General features: G+C 43.0%; 1 protein-coding gene across 6 annotated transcripts in view; it reads left to right on the top strand.

The window, feature by feature from the left end:
• RALGAPB (Ral GTPase activating protein non-catalytic subunit beta) overlaps positions 1 to 15,566 on the top strand; it is a 67,086-nt gene extending 51,520 nt beyond the window's left edge. For 5 of the 6 annotated variants that reach the window (XM_074887827.1, XM_074887826.1, XM_074887828.1 and 2 more), the window contains 7 exons: positions 1,536 to 1,701; positions 4,782 to 4,904; positions 5,629 to 5,765; positions 6,534 to 6,642; positions 8,861 to 8,939; positions 9,502 to 9,650; positions 11,383 to 15,566. In XM_074887827.1, the coding sequence (XP_074743928.1) occupies positions 1,536 to 1,701; positions 4,782 to 4,904; positions 5,629 to 5,765; positions 6,534 to 6,642; positions 8,861 to 8,939; positions 9,502 to 9,650; positions 11,383 to 11,576 (957 nt within the window). In that variant the 3' untranslated portion in view covers positions 11,577 to 15,566. Of the gene's footprint in view, positions 1 to 1,535; positions 1,702 to 2,332; positions 2,902 to 4,781; positions 4,905 to 5,628; positions 5,766 to 6,533; positions 6,643 to 8,860; positions 8,940 to 9,501; positions 9,651 to 11,382 lie in introns of those variants that run through there. The other variant, XM_074887829.1, reaches the window with a different exon arrangement.
• Positions 15,567 to 15,869: the final 303 nt, after the last annotated feature.

The raw sequence follows: 15,869 nt of genomic DNA, 5'->3' as shown, positions 1-15,869 counted from the left end.
GTATTAACAATCAAGAGATGAGGAGATTAAAGCCAAGCTGTGACATGGTTTCTGCTTTGAGTAGGACTGGCTGCCTGGTCCTACTGAGCCATCTCCATGTGTGTGAGTTCATGCCAGTTCTTGAGCTCAGGACCCCATTCTGTTCTGAGAGGTGACCCACTGTCCTTTCAGAAGGAGTGGTGTCAGCTGTGTTTTACCTGATGCTGCACAGCCCAGAATAGTGGCATCTAGCCTGCTGGTTATTTGCATTAGGCCCAAGTATTTCTCTGTGGTGGTAGGCTTTTGCAGTTGAGAAGGGTCTCATGGCATTTATTTATACAGGGTAATGAAACCGCCTACGCACTTTTTACATCATTATACTTCACATCATTAGATGTCCTTTCAAAGTACTCCCTTGTCCTTGCATTACTGTAAATTTTTGTAATGGGCTCAGATATAAAGCCATATAGTTGTATAAAGCCCGAGCTTGCCTATTTTCTCAAATTTCTTCTAAACTGCACTTAATTCATTCTGAAGCATAGCTATGATTTCAATGCGCTCTGTAATGAGAATAATAGTAATATTTCCATTCAGTGTGTCTAGTCACTGCTGAATATTGTATGAGGCATTAGGATGGGGTGCCAGGACCGTGTGGATACAAGAAGCTGCCTGTCTGGAAGCTCTTCTTCCAGTGCCTATCCCTGTCCCTGCAGTTTCTGCTCTGCTGGAGGCTGTGTCCCAGTGTACTGCCCCTGCACAAGCCAAAATCAAAGATGCTCCTGCCACAAAACAAATTCTCACATGGCCTAGAAAGGATGGATGCATTACACAGTGTTATCTGTTCTGCAGATCCCAATGGTTCTGTTAGACCAAATCACAAATCATCCTTGTCTGCTTGTGTGCTGTTTGGTGAAGGTCTCAACTTTCACTTGGTCACAATAGGATAAAAATTGCCTTTGGATGTGGAAACATCCCAGATCTTACAGAAGTAAGATTAAGGTTTAAAGTGAACAGTACAGTGTGACATCTATTAAACCACATCCTCAATCCTGCAGAAAATTGTTTTGCAAAATCTGTTTCATAATTTAATGTGTGGGGAGGCCTGCCTTCTAAAATACTGTGTCATATACAGGTGAGTAGTGATAAAATTACTTTCTCCTAAAATTTCACCTCAGTTTAGTAATGAAAATTGTCCAGAAAATTCTCATGGTATGTTTGGTGCTAATGCAGATTCTGCCCTGAACAGTTCAGTGGTTTATCCCTGATGAGTGGATAAATCTCAAAATTGCTGTTTCTGGCAGTTAAACTGCTTTACAGGCTTTGGCAATGATGGCAGAAAGACGAGTTTGATCGAATGGAACATTGCCAAGCAGAATGGGAGGATGTTGGGCAGCAGAGAGTAGTATCCACGTAGAAAGTCTGGGGTTCCAGGCTTACTGAATAGCTATATTTGATCAAAACCATGTTGGTGACACAAAATTTTGATTAAAGTGAGGAGGAAGAGAGCTGCTTCCTGGAGTCTCGTGTACTTACCACTGTGCTGCTGGTTGTTTCAGATCCTGAAGAACATGGAGTCTTCCAGAATTGTCCAGCCACACTTCCTGGAGTTCTTGTTGTCTCTTGGCTGGTCCGTTGATGTGGGGAAGCACCCTGGGTGGACTGGCCATGTCTCAACAAGCTGGTCAATCAATAACTGCAGTGATGAAGAAGGAACTGAACAAGGTAAGACATAGTAAATAGTGTGATATTAAATTAAAATGCCTTTTTTATAAATGCAGATGTCTACTAGAAAGGAATGTGTAAATATTGGATTAAGCTTCAAGTCAAAGTAAGGAAAACTAATGTCTGTATATTGTGGGGAGGAGCCTGAGCAAAAATAGAGCCTCTGTGCTGTACTTTAGCAGACTGGATGAGTCTTTAATATATTATCCATAACCAGTATTCAGGTGAAATCAGATTCAGATTGTGCTGCATATTGGCAAATAAACTTGAAATACTGTGCAATTTTTAGTGTTCTGTAAGTAGATTAAAATGAGATGTTAACTAACAAGCTAGAATTGTAATTACGCTTGGTGGGAAGTAATGAAAACAAGCTGCTGTTTGTAGATCATGGTGGTTGGAGCCCACACACAGCTCTTCTGTCCTGCTTAATTTACTCTACTTTTTTCTGCTAGAACAATTCCTCCTCTGGGCTTGTCATATACCATCCTCTTCCTATTCTGTCAACGAAAATGATCCTCAGGGTAGTGAATTGCTATCCCAGGGTGGTGAACTGGAGGTTGGGTTAGTTTTTCTGCCTTGAACAACTTAGTGGGGTTACCTGGGCTTCTGATAGTGTCTGCTTTGGTTTCAGTGCGGTACATGGTCGCTACCCCAAGGGCCAGATCTTTTCCTGGTGATCTTCAGAACCTCAGCCTTCTGCTGTGGGCCACACAAAGGCATCGAACAGGCTGGTCCAACGTGTTCAATGTCTTTGACCTGGCATTTGCATCAGGTGCAACACCATTACTGCTGCAGTTGCTTAAGCAACATTCTTGCTCTGCTTTCCCTTCACTGTGCCTTAGAAATGCTCCTCACCCGTAACTGGACAGTTTTATTGTAGAATAACGCTACAAATGGTAGAAGACTTGAAATGTTGGGGAGAGGTTAAGAGAAGAGAGGCGTGGCTTTCTCTGATCAAGTCAGGAGAGGTTACAAAATGGCCAGGTCTTGGTTTAATTTCCCTTTGAGGACAGGGTCAGACTGTGCTTTACTCAGAGGCAGAGCCCTCTCCCTTCCCTTTGCGGTTGGCTTTGTCAGTATGGCTGTGCAGAAGGCAGTGCCCTGAATTAGCAAGGTAATCTATTTTGATGTGGGCTTTTCAACTTGGATTTTTTTCAGCCATTTGGATTAGATCAGACTGCCGAATAGTTGAATTAATTCAACAAACTGGGGGAAGAAGGAACAGAAAAAGCATTCAGGGATGGGAGGGAGGGTGGGCTACTTCTAGTCTGGTTCTGCTGTTGGACAAATCCATGAGTGGAGTCGTACCTTTAGCAAGCAATGGCTAAAACCCAAAAATGGTAGATTTAAAGGAGACTTGGACCACCTTGTAAAGACTGCTTGCTTTGTATTCTCCAATCTTTGCTGTCACTAAAGCTATTTATTTCATTAAATGTATTTTCTCTTTGTGGATGGCTGGTGATTAAAAACCCATCTAGCATCCTGCCTTATATCAGAACAAGTGTGGCCAGCAGGACTAGGGAAGTGATTGTCCCCCTGTACTCATGAGTACAGGTGTACTGGTGAGGCTGCACCTCGATTACTGTGTTCAGTTTTGGGCCTCTCACTACAAGAACGACATTGAGGTGCTGGAGCTTGTCCAAAGAAGAGCAACAAAGCTGGTGAAGGGTTTAGAGCACAGGTCTTATGAGGAGCAGCTGAGGGGACTGGGGGGATTTAGTCTGGAGAAGAGGAGGCTGAGGGGAGACCTCATCACCCTCTACAGCTACCTGAAAGGAGCTTGTAGCAAGGTGGGTGTCGGTCTCTTCTCCCAAGTAACAAGTGATGGGACAAGAGGAAATGGCCTCATGTTGTACCAGGGGAGGTTTAAGTTGAATATTAGGAGAAGTTTCTTGATGGAAAGGGTTGTCAAGCCTTGGAACAGGCTGCCCAGGGAAGTGGTTTAGTCACCATCCCTGGAGATATTTAAAAGCCATGTAGATGTGGTGCTGAAGGACATGGCTTAGTGGTGGACTTGGCGGTGTTAGGTTAAGGGTTGGACTTGATGATCTTAAGAGTCTTTACCAACCTAAACAATTCTGTGATTCTAGAATAGCTTCCAGTGAGCCATGATTAACTTCACAGGCATAGCTTTAGTTTTGTTTCCCTGCACACCCCCGAAAGCAAAGAAGCTCTTAAACAGTTGGGTTCAGGTTGTAATGCTGCTCCCAGAGAGCTATGGACTGGAGATACAGGAATGCTGCTTCCCTGATGGTGAAGCATGGCCCTGAGGCTCCTGCGTGTCTCTGCCCACCTCTCGGTTAGCGTACTGCGTTTCACTGCTCTATTGGTTTTGCTGAGGCAGCTATCCCAGGAACCCTTCTGCAAACTGGATTGGAGAAATAATTCAGCCTAAAGTCCTTGCTCGTCTTTCTGGAGGCAGTATGGGGAAGGAAAAGACAGGGGGTGTTGTAATTTACTTACAGCATGGCTTGACCAAAGAGCTGTGTTCTCTCTGTACTGTGAAGACCTGACGTACTGGCCAGCTGTGATGAGGTAATAAATGGGGGCTGAGAACAAGGAGCTTTCTTGCATTGGGTTTGATTCAAAAGAGCCTTTTTCTAACTCTCCTTGGCAGAAGAAAAGACTTAGAGGAGAGTCTGTAGAAACTGGCTTAAATTCTGGAATAGTATCAGACTGAAGTTATAAATGTTACAATCTTTTGGAAATGTAATGACTAACTGAATGATGTCTGTTAGAGGGAATGGTTAGAAATAGCTACTAGATGAATTCATGTGGCAGACGTGCTTACTAGACTACTCATTCCAAGGGAAATAGGGTATGCAGTTCCATGGAAACATGTTCAGAATAAATCCTCTCCCAACCCAAAATGCCGTTTCCTTCAAGATAACAAAAGTTTATCTGAGAATGATTGATTTGTTAGCCATGAGATTTGGCTGTGAAGTCTTCTCATTTTAAAATGAGATTTGCATGACTACTTCTCCTTGATTGCACCTTGTAGTTGAAAGTCTTCTCCTGAGGCAGTGCACAAAGAGGTAAAGCTTCCTTTTGACTAAACTTCCCTTTTATGTCCATTTCAGATGATCTAATTATTTCAGAAGATGTTGGGGCGAGTATCTTCAATGGGCAGAAGAAGGTGCTGTATTATGCGGATGCCCTGACAGAAATAGCTTTTGTTGTCCCATCACCAGTGGAGTCCTTAAGTAAGATCATTTTGTACATGCTGTTTACAAAAACTAAAACAACATTTTTTTGAGAGCTTTTTCAGAAGCAGAACCTAAACAAGCAAACTAGTAGTGTGTCTAGCAAGATCCTTGTCAGAAAGCTGCTGATTGTTACAGCAGCCTAAGCATCAGACTCCTGTGTAAGATGATAGATGTTCTGTGCCCCTTTTCTCAGTCTAAGGCTCAATATATGTTCAGGTTTGCCCAGCAGTATTGCTGTTACCGTGGGTGCCATAAGCTGGGCATATGGTTCACCATCAACTGGTGATGCTTTTGTTTTTCCTCTCCATCTTGATGGCATGCTCCTGCAGCACGTGGAGGAGCACATGCACAATTGCTATGTAGGTGAGCAACAGCTTTCATGACATCTTTTTCACACTAAAAACCAGTGTGCAGAAGTTCCCTGGAATAAAAGGGCTGATAGCTATAGGAAGGTGAGGCAGCTGTATTCCATAGGAAATGGACGGGACACTTTTAAATCGATAGGGAGTGCTTTAACTGCAGTCTGTTCTGGAATAACTGGCAGTTGTCCACTGCTGAATCTTCTCCTGCTCCCAGTGCTATATTGACTTGACCATAAATCTGTATACAATTAGTTTCAAAAACCTTAAAACCTTTTTTAATTTCAAAACCTTACATATGATGACAGCTTAATTTTTTTGGCAGAAAAGACAAAACCCACCTTTCTTCTTCTGGCTTACAGCTGATTCACTGGAAAGCAATGTCTCTGACCAAGAGAGCGACTCCAACATGGATCTGCTGCCAGGAATATTGAAGCAGCCGTCTCTGACACTTGAACTCTTCCCCAGTCATACAGACAATCTTAATCCCTCCCAGCGGGTAAGGCAAAACTTGCATTGAAAAATGGCTTTTTTTTTTCCTTTGCAAGAAGCACACTGGCAATGCTACATCATTTTTTGATAATATATGATTTGGTTTTCTAGCACTTGGAGCTACTTGTTCCTAGCCATTAGTCTTCAACATCTGCTTTGGTCCTGCCAGAATTTGCACCTGCAAATAAGAGATTGCAAGACTACGTTTATTAAATATAAACTTAAACATGCTAAGTACTAATGCATACTGAAATCTTGAAATGCCTGCAAGAAATGCAGTATTTACAACGTGATTCAGATTCAAATCAATGCTTGGAAATTTAGGACAGATAGACATGAACACTTTTCATACCTACCCAGTTTAAAATAATGTGTCAGTTGTGTCTGAAGTATCAGATGTGAAGCTGCTTTTGTATGGTAGCAAAGCAGAAAACCATGAACTGCTGTAACAGTTAGCAAAAGGATTTACAACTGCTTACTTCTTGTATAACGTTAACTTCCAAAGGTATATTCTGTTACTGATTTAAGATCTTTGAGAACATTAAGAAAAACTTGAACCAGTATTATAAGATTGAATATATTCATTTATGTTGAATATAAATATTGTGGAGACCTGGATTACTGTTTCTCAGTGGGTAGTTCCACTGCAGCTGCCCCATGTCAGTAGTTGGCAGAGGTTGTACCTGTCTAAGGAGCAACTGTGGAAATGCTTGTTGGATGCATTACTGGACTCAGGATGTTTGCAAATGCTGCTCTTCCCTTTTGTTCAAAACAGCTCAGTCCTACTTCCAGATCCAAGAGGGTGCCTCAGGGCCGGACCATTCCACCAATGGGACCTGAAACCAAAGTGTACGTGGTCTGGGTGGAACGTTATGATGATATAGGTGCGTAGAAGATTTTATCGTTTGCTAAAGTAACAACAGGGCAGGAACTAGAGGAAAAACTCTTCCATTCCTCTATAAAATGCTAAATCCATATTAATGTCTGTAACCGACACTTAAGATTCTAAAACAGTTCTTTGATATTTGAGTGCTGTACATAAATCAGTGGCATGTAGGTCTGGAGATTATTTTAGCTCTGACAGTACGTGTGAAATGCTGTCATGTACCACCTTCTTAAGCTTAACACACAAGACAAGTGTGCACCCCTGTTTTTGAGTTCCCCTCAGCTGCTGTCTCCTCAGAGTGGATCTGTTGTTCTTCCTTTAAAAAAAATTACTTATGACACCTGCTGCTTCTGTGCTGAAGGGATCATCATCCTTCACAGTTTGATGGTACCTTTCAAACTTTCCGTTGTGTTCTGTCTCGTGGGAGGCCTCATTTATTCTCTGCTTGGGGTGCCTGTTTCATGCTATGCAGTCCAGCTTTCTGCACCTCAGTTCAAGCAGGGTCCTGCTCCTCACACAACTTAATGTTTCTTAGTTTGGTATTTCCTCTCTTGACTCTGGGTACTGACTGACCCGGGAGAGACCCAGCTTTGCCCATCCTGTTACAGCCATGGCATGGACAATGGTGGGCAGCTGGCTGCTAGACTTGAGGAGTCCTTGTCCTCAAGAGCTTCTTGTGTGTTGGTTCTAAGCCATGGCCTGAGTTTAGTGCTGTGCGAGAGCCTCTCTGTACTGGCCTGGCCCAGCAGAGTCTGTAACACTGGCTAGTAACCAATACTATATTTTAGCTTTGATTTCTAATCCTGGTTCCCAGTCTGGCAGTAAGGGTGAGCCTTAATTAAGCCCTAGGTCCTCCCAGAGGAAAGCAACCAAGAGAATGGGAGCAATCAAGAGGAAGCTTCCTGTAAAGTGTAGGTGTAAATTCTCAGGACAACAATTTTGTCCACAGCACATCCCTTGGAACTTATCTGGGATCAGGAGGCAGACACCAAGTCCTGCTGCAGCATTTCCTTATCCAGACACTGGCCCAGAGGGTGTTCCCTCAGCTGCTTCAGTTCCAAAACTGGTGTCCCTGACTCACTTCTTTCTTGGGTGGCAGCTAAAGCCAGCTCACTGCAGAGGCAGCAACTGTGCCACACATGCTTGTTTCTGCTTGGATGCTTCTTTCAGCAGCTGTAGGAATCTCCCAGAGCTCTGGGCCTGAAGCTGAAGAAATGAGTTTGTGAGGTTCAGTAAGCATGGCAGTCGGATTGGTGGGGGCAGGAATCTTGAAAGTGGCTCCTAGCCCAGAGGCTTTGCCTTGTGCTCCTTACGTTCTTGGCTTTTGCCTTATGCTTCTGCTGTATCTTTGCTGGCACTTTGTAGTCTAGGCTAGTGCCCCTGTGCCAACTGCCTGCCCTCCCTCTGGCTCTATCTCAAGAGTACTCCCACAGCCCTCCATGCTCTCCTGCTAGCTGCAGTTTTTGTGTACTCTTAGTATCCCAGCTCTGATGACAGAAGGTGTTTGCAGGCTTTATACTCTTCCTGCTGGAAGAGGTGGCAGCACTGTCCTGTCTGAACTCTACTTTTGTGAACGACTCAACATCTCTCAGTGCCTGCCCCTAAACAAGGTAACAGGAAGTGCCACATCCCCTTCCAGGGATCAGAGTTCTTAGTAACTCCTTCTGCACCTCCATTATCCACTCACTCGTTACCAAGTGCATGGCAGCAGAGTTGTACGTTATGGCGAGGATCTACAGAGCTTGGATTTGAGGAACGATAGATGCCGTGTTGGGCAGGGCTGAAGGGAACTGCAGATGTGAGCGGTGGTATCGTTTGAAATTCCTAGCACCATTTTTGAGGCTGATTACTTGTGGATAGGTGAAGATGCTGTTGGATAATAATTTGAAAGCTCTTTTTCTGATTGAAATACTTCACCTCCTTCCTGCTTTCGCTGTTCCTCTAGAGATTTTGACCTTTGGGATGGAGAGAATTGAGGGTCTGGGGCATGTGTTACCTAATCTGTTGAGCACAGGATGGCTGAGGTGTGTCTATATGCTCCATGAATGCTTAAGCTTAAAAACAAAGACTTTGTACTGCTATCAAGAATATCCATGGTATAAATGGTTGAGGACTGTGTGGTTTTGACTGATGATAAATAATCCTTCTTTGTACAAAAACAAAACCCCAAAACCTAAGGTAGATAAACTTTTATTCGGTTCATCCTCCTCTTACAGAAAACTTCCCCCTCCCTGATCTGGTGTCTGAGACTAGCACTGGCGTGGAAACTACAGCCAATAGTAGCACTTCCCTAAGGTAAGACTGCTTTTATTTTCATTATTTTTCTTGATTCTTGTGGACAACAGTTTAGGCTGCACTTTACAAGTCACAACTGAGACTATTTGCATTCTTCAGCTTTCGCAGACAACCCTGAAAACTCTAGGCAGTCATGTTAAAAAGACAGATGAGTTTCTTCAGTGGATTTTTTTGTTGAAAAAATGAAAGAGCTTTTCATATCACCACTGCAGTTTAAACATAAATTAAGGAACAGAAAATGTGTAGCTTTTATCTAAAGTCTATGATTAGCCTCCCTCCTGATTTACTCCCTTGTGAGGCGGTTAATGCTGCATACATGTTGTGAGGCTTAAAGCCCTGTCTGCAGGACTCTCAAAATCTGTGGTGAAAGAAGATCATAGAAACAGTACAGTTGATATAACCCTTCTAAAGTCCAGAGGATGCTCACAGGAGTCCCGCTGGTTTAGCCACAAGAGATTTTTTTTTAACATTCTTTTAACACTTAAAGTGGTCATTTTTCATGTATAGATTAATTGAAACAGTGCTATAAAACTAATTTAACAGTTGTGGTTTTTCCCTTAAGATCTACTGTTCCTGAGAAGGAAGTTCCTGTGATCTTCATCCATCCTTTAAACACTGGTTTATTCAGGATAAAACTACAAGGAGCAACTGGGAAATTCAATATGGTTATCCCACTGGTGGATGGAATGATAGTCAGTAGGAGAGCTCTTGGTAAGCTAAAGACTTTTAGGAGCACTCATGTTTTGATATTTTGGTTTTAATAGTAATTCCAGACCATGTATTTTACAGATATATAATTTTTCATTGGAAAAAGTATTGGGCATGGCAGAACAAAATAAAAGCATGCTTTTTGCAGCAACAGTGGTAGTGGGAACAGCAGAGGGAGCAGGTGGTCAGCACTTAGCTGACAGCATAGCAGGGCTCCACTGCACCTGTAGTAGGAGAGAAGTGAAGGGTTGGAACTAGTAGTGGTGGAGGGAAAAGGTAAATGCCTGTTCTTTAGATAAGAGATCAGAAATGTGACCCTAACATTCAGCATCGAGAGCCGAGGTGCTGGTGCTAGTTGACTCCCAGAAGGTACTGCTGACTTTCTGGACTGTGCTGGCATGCTGGGTTTGTTCCTTCTGTTTTAGAAGCTGGATGGCGATTAAAAGCCACAGCAATTAAGAATTTTTCTAATGTGTTCAATGAAAATACCTAACCTGCTCTGCAGACGTGTTAACGGGGTCTGTGTGTGCCATCTGCCTTTTCCTGTGTTCCTGAATGGATTAATGGGTCGGCCTTGGTATCTGTGCAGCTATAGCTTCAGTAACTGGAAATCTCGCTCCGGGGAGAGCAATTCACAAGACAGAGAAAAACGAACAAACGAACAGTAGGATACTTGTGCGTAACCATAAAACTAATATTGTAGGTGTCTGCTGGGGGTGACTTTCAGGTTCTGGTTTTTGCTTGCTTGATTCACTGATTGGGAAATGGAAGCCAGACTGGGCCTTTAAATAACATTTGTGAATTCAGCTGATGACAATGGCTTGTACTGAAAAGGAATCAGGTGTGTTTTCCTAGAGTTGGGTTGATTTTTCAGCTGCATCATGACTATTAATATAATGAAATTTGTCTTGTCTCTAAGTTCAACAGATGTGGGTTTTATGCAGTTAGGAATCAAGTCCTTTAAATAAGGAAGACACTGTTTCTGCCTGTAAGAGAGTGCTTGTGAAACAGCAGAGGGGTTAACAGGCATGTTATTAGAGGCATGCGAACTTCATTTCAGAATAAAACAGGATAAAGTCCACTGCCAGCTTTGACCAAATATTACTGCTTGGTTCCCAAACCTCTTCTCCCTCCCATAAACAGCAGTATGAGTTACAGAGAGGTAACAGTGGCAGAGCAGCGTGGGGAAGAGAAACCTGTTTCCAGCACAAGCCATCAAGTCTTTCGTCATCCCCTGTTCCAAGGGGAAAGCTCTGCAATTCCTGCTGGAAAAAAGTACTGATGGGTACTGTTTTCATCCTGAAAGCTCCCCTGACATTACCCAGGCCAACCTCAGGGCCCGCCAATCTCTGCATGTCCTGGTGCAGCATGGCCAGGGGCTGTAGCACTGCAATTCTCGTATTAGCTGCCTGGATTCTTTCCCCTCTTGGTCCTGAGGGTGCTGTTATGGGCAGTTGCTTGGCTCTGGCAAAGCAGAGAAACCTTCATCCTCCTCCAACCAGCTTAGGGTACCACTGACTTAATCCCTTTCTTATTCAGTTTTCACAGTAAAATGTCATTACAAGCCTGGGGACCATGGTTATCTGTCATCAACTACTATCTGTTATCAACTACTCATTGACTAGATGGGTTTCTAGATGGGACAGAACCCAGAAGTGTCTGTAATTGTGAAGCCAGCAAAGGGACACAGACTTGAATTTGTTTAAATTTGATTCAAATACTGTTTCTTTTTCAGGTTTTTTAGTGAGGCAGACGGTAATAAATATCTGTCGGAGAAAGAGGCTGGAAAACGATTCGTACAACCCCCCACATGTCCGCCGAAAACAGAAAATAGCAGACATTGTCAATAAATACCGGAACAGGCAGCTGGAGCCAGAATTTTATACCTCACTTTTCCAGGAGGTTGGGCTCAAGAACTGCAACCCTTAGGTCATTATCCTTCCAGGACAATTAGATCAGAGCTTGGTGGCTACAGTAATGAAAACAGTTAAATAACAACAACAATTTTCCTCAGCACTCTGGAATTCAGGAAATCATATTCTAGCACAAGTCAGCAGATACCATGTGGGAGGAATGAGAGATGAATCCAAAACATGGCAGTTTGGGATATTGACTTAATTCACCTACCCTCAAAAGATGACTTAATTCCAGTCTTCCTGGATGCTAGCAACATAATCTCTTCACGCAATCATCTATTCCAGGCTAATTAGGAACTGTAAGTGTCTCATTCTGTGAGAGGGAAAACAATCAAAATGAAGCCATCTCTGCATATAAGGATGAAACCAAAATACAAACAAACCTGCCTTCAGACATCTCGCTACACCCACATGTTAAAGGAGAAAGGGAGCAGGATCTCTCCTTTGAGGAGAGAGTCTGTTCCAGAGCATTAACTATCCCTGCAAGAACTTAAAGACATTTTCAGCCCCCCTTCAGAGCTCAACAGAAGATCCTTCACTGCTTGTAACCAATTTGTGTACCAAAAGCAAGAGGAGGAAGATTGCTTGGAAACATCAGGTCATGAAATTCATAGCCAAGATGCTGCATTTTACAGTTCCCTCTGTGTTTGGGAGTGAGTCCATCTACGTACGAGATTTGTCATGCTGACAACAAACAACACCTGAAATTACTTGACTTTCCAACATAATCTGTTACTAGATAAGAGCTCTTGGTTATATAAAAACAAGGTTATGACTTTCAGGTCTGTTGCAAAATGTCACGTTTAATTTTAGTAGCTTGATTTTTTTTTTAAAAAAAAAAATTTTTTTATGCAGCTACTTAATTTATTTTGAAGTATCTGTATCACCTACTCACCATTTCCATAAAAAGCGTAAACATCACTTGCTTTCCTTCCATTGGATTGAAATCTGAGATTCTGGGGCTGTCTCCTGCCTGATATTTATAGCATAGGCAGTTTTCACAGCTTCTACAACACTTTTCAGAAGCTCCTGTTAAACAGACTAAAATGACTCAAAAAGAAAATTCAAAAATTCTTCTTTCTTCCCATTAACTTGCCATTTCATGAAAGCCCCTTTGGAGTTATAACTTAAAACTGTTTTGAATCCACTGTGCTTTCTCATGCTCAGCAGTGGTGGTTCCCTTTCACCTAGGTCAGAAGTTTTCATTTTCAGACTGTGGATTTCATGTGTTCGGGACTTGAAGGATGTGCTGGGAAAAGATGTTTACAACTACAAATTTAATATTGGGAATATAAAAGCTGCAGTGGGCGCTGGCAGCCTTGGGAGCGCTCTCAGGCTCCCAGCACAATCTTAACTCGTGTTGCAGTAATGAATCATCGCTGGCGCTCCCGGGTAGATGCAGTTTGTGATCACTGGCAGCAGCACGTGTCCTTTTCCTACCAGTGAGCAGGTAATGTAAGAGTTATGAGTGTGTGCAGGAATTTGGGGAGCTCCTCATGTTATTCCAGAAGTGGTTTTATTAGCTTTTTAATACGCCTTGCAGTAATACCTCTTAGTCATTTAATTTTGGTATTTGAGTTACTTCTTGCAACAGTTCTGGCCCGAAACAGTCTTAATTGTTTTGTTACAACCTACCTGCCAAGGGCATACCCTGCTCCTGTCTTTTCTTGTGGTTTTTCACAAAGAGTTAATGGAAATACAGGCCCGTAAAAATATGTGTGAAAGGACTTTCAGGATGTTAACCAAAGGGGTTCTGGGTGACGTGCCAGTTGCAGGGGACAAGCACACTGGCCTCTCAACTCAGGAGCTCTGGATTTTCATCCAGATGAATCACAAGTGGAAAAATGAAACCACATAAAGACAACTCCAGCAGAAGTAAGCATGATGGCTGGCCCACGCTGCGTGGTGCCCAGGTTGCAGAGGGCAGGAGGAGCCGCAAGGCAGCGTTTGGGTATGTTGGGAAACCTGGACAGCTTCATTCCTCTGCCAAACTCTTGCCAGCATCAATTTAATGCACGGACACTAAATTTACCCACATTCTGTATGTACCTATTGGATCTAATTAATGGCCAAACACACTTTAGTCCACTGATTTAAAAGGCATGACCAATGCATGTGTAACAAACGTACTGAGCAATCAAATGTCTGCACATCTTCAATAACGTAACAACAAAACCCACATACCGTAGCTAAGCGTATGTTATATGCGAAGTCGTTGGTTTAGAGAGTCATGAGCTGCACAAGATACTGCCTTCAGGCGTTCGGGTACAGCCAGTAACATAAAGATGTGTTTGGGGAAACCCTGGATCTTTTCTGCAGACTCCAAGATAGCCAAATGGACTGCCTGAAAATTTACTTTTTCGGAAGGCCTGTGCTTGGCTGAAGAATAGTCCTGGGTCTGTTTCCATGTTCATCTAAAACATGGGTATGGCACCCAGTTGAGCAGTAGCAGCTGTGAACGCAATGCAGCTTCTCAGAAGTCTTGAAAGAAGGTAACTTCTGCAGACACTGCTGGGGCAGTAGGTGTTTATAACGTGCTTCATCTGATTTGTAAAACCGGCTGGTTAACGCGTTGCACTCCAGTGGTGTGACCTGGCCGTAAGTGTTGGGTGTTGCTATCTGGAAAGGTGAACCTTCAAGAAAGTTGCAGTTTAGCATAAAAATGTTGCGATTACAGAAACGTGTTGCCATCCCACTTGGTTTGGATGCCGGTTGCAGCAGCAAGTGCCTCTGGCAGACCTGTGCCAGTGGAAGGTGTCTTCAAGGAGTGTCCCTTCTTCCCCTGTGCACAGAGAGGTCTCAAACTTCATAATAAAATGTAAAACACCAATTTGGGAATTAAATTCTTGTCCTGTCGAAGTCAGTGGCCAAACTCTGATGGCTCTGATGTACCGAAGGATACAGTCTTAAGCTTTTTTCCCCCAAAAGGGTTAGAGCAAACAAGATCTATTTCAGTTGTGATTGTGAGAATGCTAGTCAAGAATCCAGACCTTTTTTTATCACAAACTGCTGTATTGAGTTTTCAGCTTGACAGCTTGTGTGGCCTGGGTTTGTGTCCCTGTTCATCGGGGGTTACAAGTACCGACCGCTTGCTTGTGCGTAGCCTGACGTTAGTCTGGACTCGGCAGGTAACACAGTGCTGCAAAAGCTCAGCTGCGAGTGTTGCAGGATATCTAAACTGAGACTTTCTCCATAAGACCTTTCTGTTTGGGTTCATAATTCTGCTTTAAATGATGGCATCCTTTTAATGGTGCAGAAAGAGGGGGGACCATTGTCACCTTGTTAAACACAGTGTTGAAATTACAGAAATTTTAGTACCTTAAGACTCTTTTAACAAAAAGCATTTTTCTTAAAGGTACTTTAAAAAGGCATTACAACCTTAGAGCAAACGGGAGAGGGGGAGGATGGTGCCTGTGGAACTTAAGGTGTCTATATGGATAGCAACGTGTGCGTGAGGCCACAGGGCAGAGCAGCCCCTCGCTGCCCGCTGGCTCCATGTGCAGGGCTCTCTGGAGGGGACTGCATTTCTTCCCTGCAAGGTTCTGCGTGCCCAGAGAGATGAGAGAACTAAATTTCAATCTAACAGACAAATTCGGTGTGATTTAATGGTTGTGTAATTGAGTGATGTCTTTGAAGGCAAACACAGACCTTTTTCCACATGGATTTTAGCAGGAGCAATTAGAAATCAGAATGCCAGATATCACGTGCTTCAAGTCATATACGATTTGTATGAATTCCTGTATGTTGCCAAGACATGATCTTTTTGTTCTTATTGTATTTTTCTGTAAATATTCCTGGCGCTAAGTTGTAAAGTAAAGGCAAAATGTAAATACGAAGATGTGAACTATGTTCCCTTGTCTCTAGTACTTTACCTCTTACTTGTTTAGGGAAGGCACACAAAGGCTTGTTTGTATTTATGCCAATTCTTTGTCCAGAAGAAACACATCAAATATTGAATGTAACACAATTAGTCCAATAAATTTTAAAGATTCTTATCTAGTAACTTTGCGGTTGTTAATTTCTAATATTTTCCAATGATTTTGGCTGAAATTATCAGCCAATAGAGATGTTTCCCAGGGAAGTAGCAGTAGTAAAATTGTGCACCTTCTGCTACACAGCAGCTATGGTAACAGTGCACCAACTTGTATTTAAGGAAATCACGTTGCATCTCAACGGTGTGGGGAATGAAAACATGGAAACAGCTTTTAAAGGGAGACCTGATGCTCCTGCAGTGCAAAACGTTCTGCTGCTGCTCAAGGCGCCGTTTCCTCTCGGAGGTGCGGGTCCCCCGCTGTGCCCCGGCTCT

The sequence above is a fragment of the Strix uralensis genome, chromosome 18, assembly GCF_047716275.1.
Source record: "Strix uralensis isolate ZFMK-TIS-50842 chromosome 18, bStrUra1, whole genome shotgun sequence".
Taxonomy (NCBI): domain Eukaryota; kingdom Metazoa; phylum Chordata; class Aves; order Strigiformes; family Strigidae; genus Strix; species Strix uralensis.
The sequence above is the reverse complement of the archived record's forward strand: the minus strand, read 5'-3'. Positions and strand labels throughout refer to the sequence as shown.